Raw genomic sequence first — 17,939 nt, 5'->3', positions numbered from 1 at the left:
AGGCTCAATATGGATCAGTGCACATTCTCCCCTGCTCTGCTGATTACTGAAGGTTGAATACATTAAGCTCTTTGCATTTTTTATCTCTTGAATTTAAAAGGTTTTGAAAGATAACAATGAAGGTCTTTCTATGATAAATATGGCATTGTTCTTTTAGTTATGTAGCATCGTATTCTCATCTACTTCCTTTGAAGTCTGCAGGTGAAAAAAGCATCACAACGGTAAAAGGTGCAAAGTACAAAAGCACTGAAGACATTCAGCAGTTTGATTTTGTTATTTCTTTCAAAGCACAAAACTAATTCTTAATCGAGTGACTTAAACGATCCTGACAGATAACGCTTGTGCGTATATAACAAAGCTCAGACGTGAATAAGTAACAAAGGTATAGATAGCAAGCACGTTCAGGGTTATATAACTGACATCTTTTATTTTGTGTACACAGTTGTTAAATATTTATAAGTTGTGGCTGCATTGTCCACTTTGGGTTAAATGTAGGAATCCAAGACTATTTCTGGAGCCTGAGAGACAAAGACGTTTGTTCAGCCTAGCAGGCAGCACCACTGAGAAAATGGAGCTACAGTCAGAAACTACATAGTATTAGTTAAAAGAATTAAGTATTTAATCATTTAAAAGCTAAAAATTATGATATAATATAGTTTAGTATAACTATATTTGGTAACTTTCTATTCTACGTTACACAAAATTAAAAACACCCTTCTTCATTTTCATTCTAAGACACAAATATAATAATAAGCTGGATAAAGCAGAAAATGACAGATAGAAAAATAAAATCTACACCTTTTTTTACCCATATGACATCACAGTTCATGAATTTTAACAAACAGTAATTTTTAACTTAACTTTGACTAAGATGTCAACCTGAATCAATTCAAATGTTGGTAACAGTTTACAATAAGGTACACAAAATTTGATTAACTACTAGGGAACACTTCAGGGACGAATCAGGAACAAATGAGGAGCTAATGGGTAGTTAACCAGTACTTACTGGGGTATACAGCCAAGCCTTATTAGGGGAGTACTGGTTAGTTACCTTGTAAATGAAGAGGACCTAATCAAAAACTAATGGGTAGTTACCAAGGAAACCAAAGAGAAATTAATCAGGAGCTAATGGATAGTTAACCAGTAGTTACTGTAGAACACACAGCTAAGCCTTATTAGGGGATTACTGGTTTGTTACCACTGGAACAAACCAGTAGTTAATGGACAGGTTGTGATTAAGTAATGATTAATTACTCAATAAGTACTTGGTATGATGCTTCACTACATCAGTGAACAAACTAATAGCCAGGCAATGATTTGGTACTCAGTAAGTGATAATCAGACATGGTTAAGATGACACCAGTACAACATTATTTCATCAATAGGTCTACAAAAGAGAAAATCCAATAAAATCAGTAATCACTAAGAAACAGGTTTATGACAATTAGGAGCTATGACCTCACTGGTGCAGGGTTTATTCAGAACCAACATGGAGAATTTCTCCTCTGTTTATGTGGTAACAAACCAGTAGTCCCCTAATAAGGCTTGGCTGTGTGTTCCCCAGTAAGTACTGGTTAACTACCCATTAGCTTCTGATTTGTTCCTGATTCATTTCTTAGTAGTTCCTTAGTAGTTCCTTAGTAGTTAAGCAAATTTTGTGTACCTTAGTGTATAGTGTTAGCCAAATGTTTTATGTGGCAAAACAAGTGCAGGTGTATAAAATATACCTGGTCCATGGAGGCGCTGTAGTTGACCTGCAGGACGGTGCGCTTCTCTTTGCTAGAGCCGGTGATTAAAGTTCTGGGTGGCAGGTTGTTCACAACTGTCATCCACACTTCGTCTTCTACAAAAACGCAAATGGAGAAACAGAATAAACGCATAAGCTATGGCATTTGAAGAGAAACCAACATCCCAACCTGGTGCTCAATGCTTAATTTAAAAGTCTATAAATTACAGATGGTAAACACGGTTAATTTACATGAGCACAGCAGCTCAGCTGTCATGGAAATCATGTGTTGTCTTTGTGATCAAAGCAATCGCTTGGAGTTCTGAGAGGTAAATAGACACTTGTGAGTTGCCAAGGTATGGACCAGCCACTCAGGCACTGTGCTGCTCATTTGCAAGGAATGTACGAGTCCGTACTGCAGGTCTCTGAGGTGTGTATGTGTGTGAGAAAAAGAAAACCTCAACAAGTCCACATTTCCAAGGTGTGTGTGAGTGTGCTATTCAGCGTGACTAAGGGCTAGCCAGTGGGGTGCGGTGGCATTTCATCAAAAAGTGTTGCCTCTGCTCCGCCTGCATGCTCTGCTGTTCCACACCATCTACTTACTCCAGTGTGTGTGCGTTCATGTGTGTGTCTATAAGTGTGCAAGTGGGTTGCCATTTGCTAAGAGGGTCATTGGAAGCACTTTTAGATTCACACAACAGCTTCATTTCGTATATGTTTCTGCTGTCTGTGTTGGTGTGTTTCTCCAAGCGTCTGCACCGGCTGCTCCTTAAAAGCTATTAACTGTGTGCGTTGCCATGGAAACCCCCAGGTAGCAGGTTAAGCATGGTGCTGTTTGAGGTTAAGAAAGAGAAGGGCTGTGGAGTTTTCCTTCTTTGCAGGTCACCAGGGCCAGGGAGAGTAAGGAAGGTAGAGAGATACATGCAGACTTACAGAAAGACAGAGCAGTGATAAGAGACACTTCAGCGCCCACCTGTCATCTTACAGTTCACTCTGAAGGGGCCGAGAGGTCCACTGCTGTCGGGGTCAATCCAGTAGGTGTCAGAAGACCGACCCAAATGCTTATAGGCCTCACATGAGGGCTCATAGTTGGCTGCAGCAAAGCAAAAAAGAGAAAACGTCAAATATTAGATCCAAAGGTTCGCAATAAAAACCAAGACAGCATGTCAGTAATAAGGTTCTACAGCAGAGTGATGCCTAAATTATTTACCTCTATGATATAAGTCTTATTTTAACACTCCCAGAGTATGTCCTGTTGAGGAACACTGTTAAAAATATTCAAATGCAGTTGTTAATAGTGGAGAGGAGGGCGTGCTTTTTGCAGATGATGTGGTGTTGCATATTTAATCATGATCAGCGTGTTCTGGGGTGGTTCTCAGTTGAGTGTGAGGTGACTGGGACGAGAATCAGCTCCTCTAAAAAAAGTCTCTGGTCTGCTGCGAAGAAGGAGCTGAGCTGAAAAGTAAAGCTTTAGACTTACTGGTCCATCTTCATTCCAACCCTCGTCTCCATTCATGAGGTACGGATCAGGATAGAAAGAACAAGATCCAGGAGACAAGTGGCAGACATCGCCTTCTTCTGTGGGGCGGCCAGGTAAGCCTTAAAGATAAGGCGAGTAGTTCCATCATTCAGGGGAAGCTTGGAGTAGAGCCACTGTTCCTCCACAGGAAAAGGAGTCAGCGGAGGTGGTTCAGGCATCAGATTAGGATGCCTCCTGGGTGCTTCTCTGTGGAGGTCCCACTAAGGTAAGATTCTTGGGAAGACCAAGAATTTACTGGAATGATTACGTATCTTTTCTTGCCTGGGATCCACCTGAATCAGCTAGAGAGGGTCACTGGAGAGAGGAGGGCATCTTGGTTTCCCTTCTTGACCTGTTGACACCCGAACTCAACCAGATATCTGGCAGAAAACCGATGAATGGATGGTTGAACGCAGCAGCCACCCCCACCTGCCAATCCTGTCTCTCATCGGTTGGAGGAATTTCCATCATCTAGTGTTTGTTAAGAAGTAGTGTCTGGACTAACTTATTAATAACCACCATAATAATGCCAGCTTTGAGCTGATCTATACAAAGAAAAACCTAAACAGGATTTAAAGAAGAATTTAATTTAAAAAGGAATGAGAGTTTAGAAACTCCATTTTGTTTGCTTAGGATGTCTTTATTATTGTCTCTATTAATGTGCACCGTCTGTCTTTTCACTTTCGTTGTTCTTAACAGTTTCATTTTCCTTCCTGACTAGAAGAAAATTGATGATTTCGTCTGTAAAATTGCTCTGTTCATCCAGGAGATTTCTTGCAGAGATGACCAGAAGTGGTCGTGCTGAGCTATTTCTTAAAGATCAACCAACTTTTTAAGGTTGTTGTCGTCTAATCCGAGGGTTTAAACACTTACAAATGAAAGCAAATATTTTAAATAAATATACATCTATTGTCTCATAACCTAAGGTCTGTCAGATCTGAGAATACATAAAGCTCTTCTTTTTTTTTTTCCACAGAAATGACTTTGTTCAGGTCAAATAACTTTAGATCCTTGACTTGATTACAGATAACACATAAAAATCACATCAATGAACAAACCATTTGTAAATATGGTTTGCATACAGAGAGAATAAAAAACATATTTTATCAGCTGGGCAGCACGGTGGCGCAACTGGTAGAGCTGCTGCCTCTCAGCGAGCAGGTCCCTGGTTCAAACCCCGGTCCAGGGGCCTTTCTGGGTGGAGTTTGCATGTTCTCTCCGTGCATGCGTGGGTTTTCTCCGGGTGCTCCGGTTTCCTCCCACAGACCAAAAACATGCATGTTAGGCTGATTGGTAATTCTAAATTGTCCCTAGGTGTGAGTGAGAGAGTGAATGGTTGTTTGTCTCGTTTGTCTCCATGTGTCCCTGTGATGGACTTGCGACCCGTCCAGGGTGTACCCCGCCTCTCGCACAGTGATTGCTGGACATGGGCACCGGCGACCCCCGTGACCCAAAATGGAAGAAGCGGGTAAAGATAATGGATGGATTTTATCAGCTGACCTCCTAAAAGCTTAAGCAAGTACCACACTATCGCTTTACTTAATGAAGGAGCTCTAAACTCTTCCTAAATTTCCATCCAACCTTTAAATAACACCATTTCCTGACTAACTATAATTATGAATCAGTTTTTTGTTCTATTATTGTCTTCGCTCTTTATGCTGGACAGCTCTAAATACATGACATTTTAATACAATATCTGTTTCCCAGCTGCAGATGAAACACCCACAGCCATCTACTGGCCCAGAACCAGCTCCATCGGGGCCGCTGCTCACAGTCCCATGCCTGAGTAGCTGCTTTGAGGGAAGGGAAGAGGATTACTCATCCGTTCTCCAAACCCACGTTACTGGCTGGGCGTCAGATTTTGTAAATAACTTTGTAATCTCAAACCAGACAACCCATTCTGCTTTGAGTGGGACGTAATAAATCAGTGCTTCATATAGTTTAAAGAAAAAAAACCCCATTGTTCACTAACTTTTATTTTTTATTTTTTCACTTTATAGTGGATACGCAACAGTTACCATCAAAAAGTTGATTCCAATGTCCAATAACAGGCTTTCTTTTCTTGAACATAACTTCACGTGTTGCATTTTGGCACTTTAAAGCTGAATAAAGTCAGAGCTGAAGTATTTTACTAGAGAAAAAGCTGTTTGTAAAAATGCAGCGTGAATGCTCAGTGCTCTCTTACTTTGCTCAAAGTTGTGGAAGAATAATTTACTCACGTTTTTTGGTTGACCTTACTGCTGTTTTAAGTGCTTTTATAAATAAAGTGGTATGGTTAAATAAAAACAAGCAGCGCAGAATCAGCAAAACAGTGGCTGAAAGCTAAAATTAACCAAGCCATATCTACAAGCGCACATTAGCAAAACATTTGAAATAAGCTAAATCCATAGCACGTTTAAATGAACAAAACGATCTTCTTCTTCTTCTTTTGGATTTTCCCTCTTCAGTGGTCTCCACAGCGAGTCATCCTCCATCTCTCTCTGTCCTCTGTCCTCACTCCAACTACCTTCATGTCCTCTCTAACTGCATCCATATCTCTCCTCTTTGTCTTTTTCCTGGCAGCTGCATTTCCAACATCCTTCTGTCAATATGCCCACTGTCCCTCCTCTGGACATGTCCAAACCACTGTCCCTCCTCTGGACATGTCTAAATCACTGTCCCTCCTGTGGACATGTCCAAACCATCTCAGTCTGGCCTCTAACATTATCTCCCAGTTGTTCAACCTGTGCTGTACCTCTGACAATATATCCATTTCTGCCACTTCCAGTTCTGTCTCCTGTCTTTTTGTCCATGTCTCCGTCTCCAGACCATACAACATAGCTGGTCTCACCACTGTCTTGTAAACTTTTTCCTTTGACCTTTGCTGAAACGTTCCTCCATCCACTCCATCCTGCCTGGACTCTCTTCTTCACCGCTTCACCACACTCCCCATGTTCCTGGACAGTGGACCCCAAGTCTTTGAAGTCCTCCACCTTTGTGACCTCTGCTCCTTGTAGCCTCACTGTTCCACCTCCTCCCTCTCATTCACACACATGGACTCTGTCTTACTACGACTGACTTTCATTCCTCTTCTTTCAAGTGCATACCTCCACCTCTCCAAGTTCTCTTCCACCTGTTCCCTGTTCTCACCACAGAACACAATGTCATCTGCAAACATCATCGTCCACGGGGATTCCTGACTGATCTCATCTGTTAGTGGGTCCATCACTAGAGCAAACAAGAAGGGGCTCAGAGCTGATCCTTGATGCACTCCCACTTCCACATCAACATCCCACATAACATGAACAAACCCTAAATAACAAAAATGTAGCTATAGGAAAAAAAATACCCAAACTGTAAATAAACACTAAAATGAGCAAGAACAACAAAGTAGCTAAAAGTAGCATAATAATATAGCATTAAGCTTAAAAACAAAGTTAAAGAATTCATAAAGTATAAAAGTTATGAATACCAAAAATCATAAAGCATGCTTCCCATTCAAACCTTTTTATGGATTAATGGTTAAAACAGCTCAAATCAATTGTCAATTTGAAGTTCGATTGCAAAAAATGAACAAAATAAACTGTATATGTATGTTTTGATAATCTTTTTAGAATTTATACTAAATTTGGTGCAATCTAATAATAGGATTTTTTTTTTTTAAATTGGAGCTTGTGTTTCATGAAGAATGACATTTTCTAAATTTTAAGCCTGAAGAACGCTCTGGTTCTGTGTGCTGGTGCTTTGCAAGTCTGATTCTTCTTCTTTTTCCCCTGAAGAGAACAAAACACGGTGCAGTTGGACTCTTTTGGCATTGGAGCACTTCAAAAGTTCATCTGCCTCTGTGCTGAGAATTGCAAAGCGGCTTAATCTTTGAAAGTCAAATGGAGCAAAGCCAAGTCGTAAGCATGCACACGAGGAACACATTCTAACCACGCAGACGGGGTGAGAAAGAAAAGCAAAAGGAGACAAGTAAAACAAATGATTTATTTTGCATTCACATACTCACAAGTGTGGCAGGTGGCTCCGTTGTATCCCGTTCCTTCACAGGAGCAACTGAAACTGTCCCACGTCTGTTTACAGTGACCCCCATGCTCACAATGATTGGGCATACACCTGGAGAGAAGACAGGACTCAGAAACATCCACAGGGGGCACGTTATCTCAGAAATAATTGTTTTTTTTTAGCATATGTGAGAAATAAACCAACAGCAGCAACAAAAATGATACTACCAGGCTGCAGAAGTCCAATTTGTCTGATTGTAAGTTAAAATTAACTATCTTTATATGGCTGTAAGTTGTAAAATGTTATCACAGACAAAAACAAGGCAAATGTTAAAAGGCCACAGACATGTACGTGATATGTTAGACACAAATAAATTGTAAAAGTATCATTTACTTTGTGTGAAACGCTGGATCAGAACACTGCACAACTCGAATGTGTGTGGGTGCAGTATAAATGAGTGCAAAAATAAAATATCTGCTTGAAAAAAAATAATCTGGCACTGGTTTTGTTGAATGTACACTGAGGTTTAGTGTAAAATTATTTGTAAAGCCGTGTTGGATTGACCTGCAGGAGCATCAATATTCTTATAAGAAATGATGAATATATGTTACTTAATTCAGTGTCTAATTGTTTCACTGATTCTGCGTACAGAATGTACAGATGCTACAGAGTTTAAGAGCTCAAATTAAACCGATTCAAATGTGGATGACCAGAAATTTAAGAAGAAGAAAAAAAGATACAATTAAAACATAATTTTATTGAGTACATTCAAATTAGGAAAGCTGCAAGTCACCCTTAATTAAATCAACCAAGTTGGTTAGTTTGCAAGCTATCTCCTGAACCACTTGGCAGATTTTATTCTTTATTCTTTTAATCTTTTTATCATGTATACTAAATTTGGTGCAATCTAATATTAGGATTTTTTTTATTAATATGTATATATATATATATATATATATATATATATATATATATATATATATGGGTAAATGAGGGCACAAATTGGGCGCTATATAAATACAGTTCATTTACAATTGACAAGATTGGGCTTAATTCAGTCTTTTCTAAAGATAAACTTGATTTGGTAGTCGATGAGTATTATACTTGACACAATGTCAGCGCTAACAGCTTTTGCAAAATCTCACAGTACTGTATGAGATGATGAATTTAATTTACTCTGTCCCTTCTCATTATGAAATGATCTTGATTTAAAACTCTGACAACAACGGAGGCTAGGGATATGCATTCCATTAAAGAATGCTGAACTCATGTGAAGGTTATGTCGTTTTATTAACTTGAACGAATCCACAGGCTCATGCACAAGTTATGCAATTAGAAAACCTAAGTTTGCTTTTGAAATGAATCAAAGTAACGTGGGTGAGGGAAGTCAGTTGGAAGAAAAACAAACACCGACTCGTAAGAGCTGCAGGGTTCCTTTGAAAATACTAACTTCTGCAGCCGTGTTGGGAATGAGGAAGTCATATAGTATGGAGGCATTCAGCTTTGTGGCCATACAAGATTATCACTATGGAGACTTGTCCTTTAGTGATGAATCTAAAATAAAACTGATCATTTTTCATGGTATGTACGAAACTGTCTATAAGCTGCTGTAAACAACCACATCGTCCCTGCTTTACACAATACGGAACAACTTCAGCAGGCTAAGAAGTCTAGATAAAATGTCATTGTGCTCTCACAATGGGTTGCAATTGACAAGGCCCGACAATCTCCAGACATTATTCTTAGCAAGCTGGGGGCACTGAACCATACAAACAGCTAAGGGCTTTGTACAAGAAGAAAGAAAATCTATGGAGAGATTGCAGCACATGTAGGGTGTGTATGGTTTTATGTCCCATTGCTTGTGTTGTATCACAGTTATGGCCACATTGTGGAAAATCACATGCGCATTATTCTGAGCGCCTGCATAGAGCTGTGTCTGAGGATCTGTGCGAGTGTGTTTTCCAACTTCTCAGCCTAAACAGAATCCCACAGCGGAACGGCATTGATCAAAAGGAGGTCAGACAGGGCTATTGAACCGCCTTCAAAGACATTCTGATTAGGTAGATGGTAACACTGCATCCATTCATCTTCCCTGGCAGAACAAGGCCCACCTCAAGTACTGCAGAGCTGATACGCAACATCTGAAGTAACAGAAGTGAGCAATATGGCAACCTGGAAAGGAGCCTGGAAATTTTAGGATGCTCACAAAACTGTGTAATAAAAAGGGAAAAAAGTGGTCTACAGCCAGCAGATAGGAGCAATGTTACAACCCAGCAATCTGGAAAAATAACATTTTTATACAACGTCATATCGTAATGGAACAACAGAAGCTCAGCAGGTGATTTCAACAAACCTACTTAGTCCAATAGACAACCATAGATTATAAAAACAAAAAAAAATAAAAGTGTGAGCGTTCTTTGAAAGAATGCATAGCGCTCTTTGCCTTTCTTGTCAGTTTTAGACTACGATTTTATGATGCAAAATAATGTGGTAGCACATTTGGTCAAACTTTGAAAATAAAGATTTGTGCAAATTCATGCAATGTCAAGAAATAATATTCCATGATAATATTTATTATCATGAATTTATTATCATATATCATTTATTATCACATATTGAATATTCACAATATATTTATATATATATTGATATTCACAATATTGAACATTATGAAATTGATATCACGATATTAAATATAATGAATATATAGTACAACATGTACTACGTATTGTACTACGTGTTTTATGTCAAAATCTGTAAAATTTACTGCATTATGGCCGTTTTGTAAAGTTCAAGGTCACTTAGCTGTGGCAGCCATTTTGCATGTAAATGTCTCAAAAACAATCAATTGTAGATGTACATGAAGAGAGTTAGTTTACAATTTGTCAACTGTATGCAATATTTTGCTAACATACAAATTAAGAAATGCACACACACAGGCAAAAACATTATCACCTATTCGCCTTTGAAACAGCTGATAAAAGCAGTCTTGCAGATAATTATATAAATTGATTTATTTAAATGCATCTAATTGTATTAGTTGTCTCATTTTGAGTTCTTAACTCCTCAATGAACCAGATAGATTTTTGCAGAAACTGATCTGAAGTGAGCAGCAGGTTTTTCTGCCTGCCTTGATATATTGATGTTTTATATATATATATATATATAATAAAAAAAATCTAAACGAACACCCTCAAACCCCCACATGAACTGCCTTCAGTTGATGAGGTTAGGCATGGTATAAGTGTATGAACATTTTCCTTTAAAAGCTTTTGTTTCATGACAAACAACTCAAATTTTCTAAAAGTGTAGAGGATTTCATGTACTGCAAACTCATCCCAACATGTTTGTCTAGTTTATGACAAGGAAATAAATTGAAATGTCAACAAGTTTTAATGCATGCTGCCAGTGAGCCAGCACTGGGACATGTGCAGAATCTCCAGCTCTTGCCAAGTTCTGCTTGCCAGGGAAATAGTAAACTGTGTGACGAATTTTTGATGCCTGATTAAGACAAGATTGTTTTCTAAAGGAGTGAGGGGAGGGGGCGGTTGCTCCGCGTTTCCAGTTGAAAATAAAAATAATGTTGCATTTATACATATTCCGTTACACCATGAGGCCTCCTCATAAATATCCATTTATCAGTGTGACAGGCACACTAAACAAGGCACACACAAACACAATTCATTTGCGATCGCACAGACAACAAAAAGAATCTTGAGTAATAAGTCTCAGGATAAGAATTCAAAGACATTTTACATAACAGTTTTGTTTACTATACGACTCTCCAGTTAACTTGATTTATGATAGCTTTTCTTTATGTGTCAGGGGGTGGAAGTGTGAACCTGTAGCAGTTATCAATTTTACCTGTCTATAATTGCACACATGTCCAGGCTGACATTCTCAAAGGCTCCCACAATGCCTTTCTCCACTGCATGCAAATCAGCAGGTTGATCATCCACCAGAACTGCCTGCATGCACCCCTGGAATGAACGCTGTGAAGGTGGAAATGGTGTCAGCAGAAAGTACCCTGGAACCAAAAGAAGAAACAAACAACAGCACAGCATGAAGCATTATTGTATACATTTACACTTACAAGCCACTGTATTAGATACACCTTTCTATTCAGGGTTTCTCTGATTCTTTGGTAACAAAGAAACTTCCATTGGGCGTTGATTTTTATTGTCCTGATAGCACCTTAAAGTCGCTGCAGATTTCTTAGATGCACATCCATGCTTCAAATTTCTAATTTCTTCACATCGCAAAAGTACTCAATTGAAGGAGAATCAGAATAAGCTTTATTATCATTGTACCAAGAAACAGTGAGAATATGTTCGTACAGTCGTCCAAAAGATGGGCAAAGTGCACGTAGCTGCTGCTATGATAGTGCGGTCTCTTATCCTTTTCAGAATAAATTTTTCAGTTAGAAAAGGGGAAAAAGCCATGAGGAGAGGATAGTGGTATTACAAAACATATCTCTTCACACCTTGTCCTATCAGGACACAATTTAAGACATCAAAAAACTCTGCCAGCAGCACATTTATGAACATGTTACATATGCATTTGACGGCAAGGTGGTCCATGAAGCACTTCCAGATTGTCCATTGTCCTGATAAAATGCTGGTCAGCCAGCACAGTTCTGATAAGCCTCTACAGAAGTTCTCGTGGGGGGTGGGGGTTGCAATTGACAAAGCTTTTCTTTAGTTTACACATTTCCCAGGAGAAATTGATATGTCGGTCTGTTTTCGAGGCCAACCGAGGGAGTCAGATTCAGATAAGCCACAATTGTTGATTTTCTTCAGGTAGAATGTTTTTTACTTGTCATCCTTGAATACTGCTGGTACTTTCAAGATCCAAAATGACCAAATTAGGGTGCATTCTACTGGTCCGTGCTTACAAGCCCCTCTAAGGTTGTTTCCAACATGCTGGCGAGTCCCAAAGTCTCACAAATTACTTCCATCTTATGGTTTAGCTCGTAAATCAGCTGATTTTGAGTCCTTAAAGCACAAACCAAACCTTCACAAAACAGGCAGCCTGATGAGGGCCAAATTAGCTGCAGCTGTCTTCTTGTATGCTGAGAGACCAGGAACCAGCCAAATCCAAAAAGCAGGAAACCTGTTATCATAAATCCAGTTGTGTATGTCTTCAGCATCCTCCTGAGATTCTCAGCAGGACATGAGGGCTCTCCAGTACCCTGTCACTTTGTTGAAAATATTTTGTTGATTGCGTTGAAAGTCCAGCTGATCAGATCTATAACAATATTTTAGTTTCAGAAGATGTGTAAATTAGAAGCTCCGATACCCAGACAGAGCAAAAAAACAGGAGAACAGGAGAGGGAAGAGAATGCGTTCGCCTCAAACGAGAGCGAGTGAGGAAAAATTGGATTGAGATATGGTGACTCTGGAGGCAATTGGAGTGCAATGAATCCAGACTCAGACCCACCAATGTTTACCATTCTCTTAAGTGTTCAAGTTGGGTGAGCATGTGTGAACTGCACGCGCAGTTTCTTCTTAGCTGACAGGAATGGCACCTGATGTGGTCTTCTGCTGCTGTAGCCCATTTGCTCCAAGGTTGGACATTTTGTACGTTCAGAAATGGTATTCTGCAGACCTTGGTTTGAACAAGTGACTATTTGCTGTTTGACCTATTGTTGCCTTTATATCATCTCAACCCAGTCTGTCCCCTGATCTCTGACAATAAGGTGTTTTCTTCCACACAACTGTCACTTACTGGATTTTTCGTGTGTGTGTGTGTGTGTTATTCTCAGTAAACATCAAACATGGTTGTGCTTGAAAATCCCAGTAGATTCTGCTTTTTGAAATACTCAGACTAGCCTGTCTGGCACCAACAACCACTCCACATCCAAAGTTTACTTAGATCCCCTTCACTCTCTATTCTGATCCTTGGTTCAAACTTCAGAAAGTCAACTTCACCACCTATAGATGCAAAAATATAATGAGTCTCTGCCTTGTGATTGGCTGATTAGCTATTTGTATTAAGCAATAGAAGAAGTGGATCTAATAAAGTGGCTGATGACTGCCAAATGCAGAGACATGAAAACCAACTGAACCTTGGGAAAAAAATGCTGTGAAAGAACAGTGCAGTTCTTGTTTGAACAAAGAATGGGAAGAAAACAGTGGAGAAGAGGACCTTTGGTGGGACAGACATAAAACATAACCTCATCCTTGACAAGGAACGACAGACCAGTTCAGAAGCTTTTAACTGCCACTTCCTCACAACAATCAACCTTCATCTGCTTTCTGGTTTAAAAGCTTATTCACAAGGTATACCAGCCTTAGTGAAAGTGCTAAGCCTGCAATAGACCAGGGGACATATGTTTCCCCCTATATATTGTACCTTTATGAGATCCAGAAGTCAATGGCCCATCCACAAAGACCTTTGTGCCTTGACCGGATAGTGGAACGAGGCCAGGACTGCATGCTTATTGACTTTTATGTGTTTGTGGACATAAACCATCTTGGACACAAAATAGTCTGTGAACGTATGATAACTGGTGTAAACTCTACATGCACAAACATGTCATTAATGCACAAACATGTCATTATGCAGCAGTGTGCCGAACAGTATATGAGAACGAGGTGCATCTTAAATTGGAGTTGAGAACCCAGAACTTAATCTCTACCCTGAGCATTAAGGTAAGTCATAAAACACAGAGGCTCAATGACAACTCCATCATTGTGATGTTATAAACTGTCATACTCTGCAGCCCACTCATCAGCCTCAAGGCCAAAGCATCAAGAGGCTTATTGTAGGGGCCATATGCACTGTGTGTGTGGACATTATTAAAGTGTTTATGGCTGGCTGACCCACAACAAATACAATAATAGAACAGTAAAGTGTTGATGTTACTCTGCTGGATTCATATGTTTCTTCATATTTTCCAATTTTCATTTAGTTGCTATAATATTTCCTTTTTTCCTTGCCATCTGTCTTTTCACCTGCCTTTTGTTTTTTCAGAAGAATGGGAAACAAACAGAAGAAACAGAAGAAAGGACACATGGAAAGGGAAGATGTGAAACAGTGCAGACTTCAGCCGGCTGCCAGCATTTTGCATCCTGTTGACAGCTTAAGAAAACAAAGGACTCAGTCCTGCAAATTTGGCAGAATACAAAGTGCAAAGCGTGAACCTGTGGGTGGATGGATGTACATTGTTACAAGACACAAAAGAAGACAGGCATTTGTTGATCTGCTGCTTTACTCAAGCCACTACTTGTTTGTTTCCTGACTTTAAATACAGTAAACCATTAGGAACCTTTCAGATCTTGCATGTTTTAGAACAAGTCTCCCAAAATACGGAACAATCTTTAAAATAAAATGTTCTACTTTTACACATGTTTACTAAACAAAACAAACTCGAGGGGCAAGACAATATGAAACTTTAATTTCGGTTTCTGAGTCAATCAATATACCATTTTGTTAAATTATTTAGGAGGCAAAATATCCAAAGTAATAAGTGAGGAACACTGTGCATTATTTATAAACCCTTCAGGCTAATCTGTTCTGCACATCATGAAGAAAACACGTCATTCAAGAGTAATTAAAAAAAATAAAACAACCATTAATCAATTATTACAGTTTCCTGGTATAATTCAGGTTTATTGTTGCATTCAATCCATACATTATGGTACAAAATCCTGGCTCAGATGCAGCAAAATGGGCCCAAACAATGCTACTTTGTCCAGCATGTTTAAAAAAATGATACATTTTTTACATTATGCTTTCCTACCAGTAAACCAAACAAGAGAAACATTTATATTTCTCAAGGAACCTTTATCAGCTAAAGTCTCACCAAACGAGCTGAACATTTTCCCTCAACACTCAGTTCTATGGTTTTAATTTGTTGCTTACACAACCTAAAATTCCTATCTGTATTTGAAGCAACAACAATAATCCCCCACAGTCCTTCTGGCACTTTTTGCAGCCTCCCTGTTGTGTTCAGAGAGCTTCTTTGGACAATACACACTGGAGGAACAACACCCACCCTCATTTTCCTGGGCACAATTCAGTCCGCAACGCGTATACGGAAACAATTTCAGACGAGGCAGAATGGAAATCTGCCAAAATGCTCTGCTGTGAATCTCCACGCACATTTTCTTAAATTGAGAATTTACAATATTTCCAGAGGAGAGAAAAAAAGAATACACTTGTCAAAAACAGTATGTAGTTTCAAACAAAACTAGAAAATGCACTGAAGCATAACATGTACCTTTTGATTGGCCAAATGTTTTAATTTCATCGTTTACAGTTTCCCTGAGCTGTACAAAGAATTGGAGAAAGTACTTTGAGTCCCCCAAGAATTTCTGTTAAACAAATATATTTAAGTGTGCATAAAGAAACATTACTGTACTCTAGTAATTTCATTAAGAACAATATGAGGCAGGGCAGCAGCTGGAGCCGTCATCTCCCTGTGAGAAGGTTGCATGGTTGCCTCTCCTTTCTGGGTGGAGTTTGCATGTTCTCTTTGTGCTGCGTGGGTTTTCTCCAGGTACTCCAGTTTTCTTCCACAGACTAAAAACATGCATGTTAGACTGATTGATAACTCTAAATAGTCCCTTGGTGTGGGTGAGAGTGTGAAATAATTATCTTGTTTATCACTATGTGTCCCTGATATGGACTTGCGACCTATCCAGGATGTAGACCAACTCTCCCACAGAGACTGTTGGAGATAGACACCAGTTTCTCATGACCCAAAAAGGAGAAGAGGATAATAGACAATGAATGAATGGATGATGGAAAATCTGGGATTGTCATCATTGTATGTTCTCATACAATGATAAAATTATTTTTTTGCATTCAACCCATGATGCATGCGATACACCCAGGTGGAGCAGTGGGCAGCTATGTAAGCACCCAGGGAGCAGGTATTGATTAGGTGTCTTGCTCAGAGACACCACGACGTGTGGGAATGGCTGGGAGTCAAACCGCACCTTTCTGATCCCAAATCGGATGCCCTACCTCTACTCTGTCGAGGTCAACTTGAGGCACACATACTGTAGGGTTCTAACTCTTCTTGCAGGTTCCTGAGTCCAGGGTGGCGCCAACAAGCAGCAGCTGGGGATCATTCCACTAACAAGCTCCAGGAGTATAAGAGGCTGCAGAAGAGCTCCCTTCCCTGCTGGAGCATTACTTACCTACTGGTATCTGTGCTATCGATCTCCTTGTGGTAAATCTCAGATTTAAGTGATACCTTGTGTTTTCCTCCCATTCTTATAGAACATGGTTCCTGAGCCTCCAGTCCTGGGTCCCTTGTTGCCTTCTATGAATCATTGTCTCCTGTACCTACCTGTAAGTTACTATGCCTCCTTTGTGGATCTCCTTCAGCTGCTCTGCCACCATCCAACCCCTTGCCTCCACGCCCCACCTGCACTGCTCAAACCTGGACCTAACCTACCTGGAATCCTCGGCCCTCCTTTCAACGGTCCCTCTCACCTGCCTGCCTGTAAGAGAGCAACAGCTAGCACCAACAAACCTTTAATGTGTAGATACTGCTGTCCAAAGTAACTTCCTAAAACTGTACTTTAAAACCTATGAATACTTCTAAATAAGAGCATGTCACCATGAAGGAAAGACATATTTTAGAACAAAAAACATTATTTAGTTTCCGAACATGATTTTGTCCCGTTTAAGGTCAATCTTTAAGCTAATATCTCACTGGAATGTGACTAGTTGGTGAACGGCAATTACCAGGGACCCTCCAGAATGTCTTGAAGTTTGTGAGGTCTTCAAATGCCTTGCATGAGTTGCAGAGGCGTGCAGCTTTGTTGCTTCAATTTGAACATGTTCCAAAACTTTGTGCCACAGATTTTCTTTCCAAATAGTTATAGTGGTTGTGGGAGCCCCGAACCAGTTTTCAATATTCTCCAAAAGAGCAGGTTCTGTCAAGCCTGAACAGGAGCTCAGGAGAAATTATGACCAGGTCTAAAAACCACAACATCAGTGACGTTTATTACAAATCAGGTCAAAATCATTTTGTCTTTTTTTTAAAGTGTACTCACAAAATCTATAAACGTGGGAGCAGCTGTTAAAGTGAGTAAAAAACAGAACAGGCAGAGGTGAGTGATGACGTGGGCAGTATCGTATGCTGTACAGTTTAGTTTTGCAAGATGTGCGCATAAAAGTAGTTGTGATTTTCAAAAACTGTCTGCGTAAAAAAAACTGTACAGTTTGTTGGTCTCAAAAGTTCAAAGTTCAGTTAAAATGTAAATAAAAATATTTGATTTTGGGAACAGTCTCAGATCAGTGAAATATGTGTCTTGACTTTGAAAAGCCTCACACTTGACCTATTTGCTTTGAAGCAATGGTGCTAACTTGTAAACCACCATGCTGCTCCTAATATTCATCTTTAAGTCTGAAAGAGTTTGTTATAAAAAAAAGTAAAATAGGATTTCTGAAATAAGATTTTTAAGAAAAATTAGATAGCTGAACTAATAAATACTGAATACTATGATTTTTTTTTTCTTTTACTCTTCACTATCAAATACCAGAAGGGTTCAAGTAGCAGCATCTCAGCCCTCACTCATTACTGTGTCCAATTGTCCTCGGTGTCTGGAGATGAAAGAGCATGACTTATTGACCTTTTCTTTGGGCACGTTTGCTTTTTGTTCGAAAGTCCATCTGTTCTGCCTCCTGAGTATAAAGTAACGAAAAAGCCAAAAATAAAAAGGCTATGAAATTATATATATATATATATAT

General features: G+C 39.4%; 1 protein-coding gene across 1 annotated transcript in view; it reads right to left on the bottom strand.

Annotated features, from left to right (window-relative positions):
• The window catches only part of cntnap2a (contactin associated protein 2a), a 412,697-nt gene that overhangs the window by 141,999 nt on the left and 252,759 nt on the right, over positions 1 to 17,939 (bottom strand). Inside the window, exons 11-14 of the mRNA XM_037694005.1 lie at positions 11,094 to 11,256; positions 7,234 to 7,340; positions 2,700 to 2,819; positions 1,728 to 1,843 (exon numbers count right to left, since the gene is read on the bottom strand). Of these exons, the coding sequence (XP_037549933.1) occupies positions 1,728 to 1,843; positions 2,700 to 2,819; positions 7,234 to 7,340; positions 11,094 to 11,256 (506 nt within the window). The remainder of the gene's footprint in view (positions 1 to 1,727; positions 1,844 to 2,699; positions 2,820 to 7,233; positions 7,341 to 11,093; positions 11,257 to 17,939) is intronic.

This window comes from Nematolebias whitei, chromosome 20 (assembly GCF_014905685.2).
Source record: "Nematolebias whitei isolate Nwh7 chromosome 20, NemWhi1, whole genome shotgun sequence".
NCBI lineage: Eukaryota > Metazoa > Chordata > Actinopteri > Cyprinodontiformes > Rivulidae > Nematolebias > Nematolebias whitei.
Note: the sequence above shows the minus strand (reverse complement) of the source record. Positions and strands in the feature narration are given on the sequence as shown.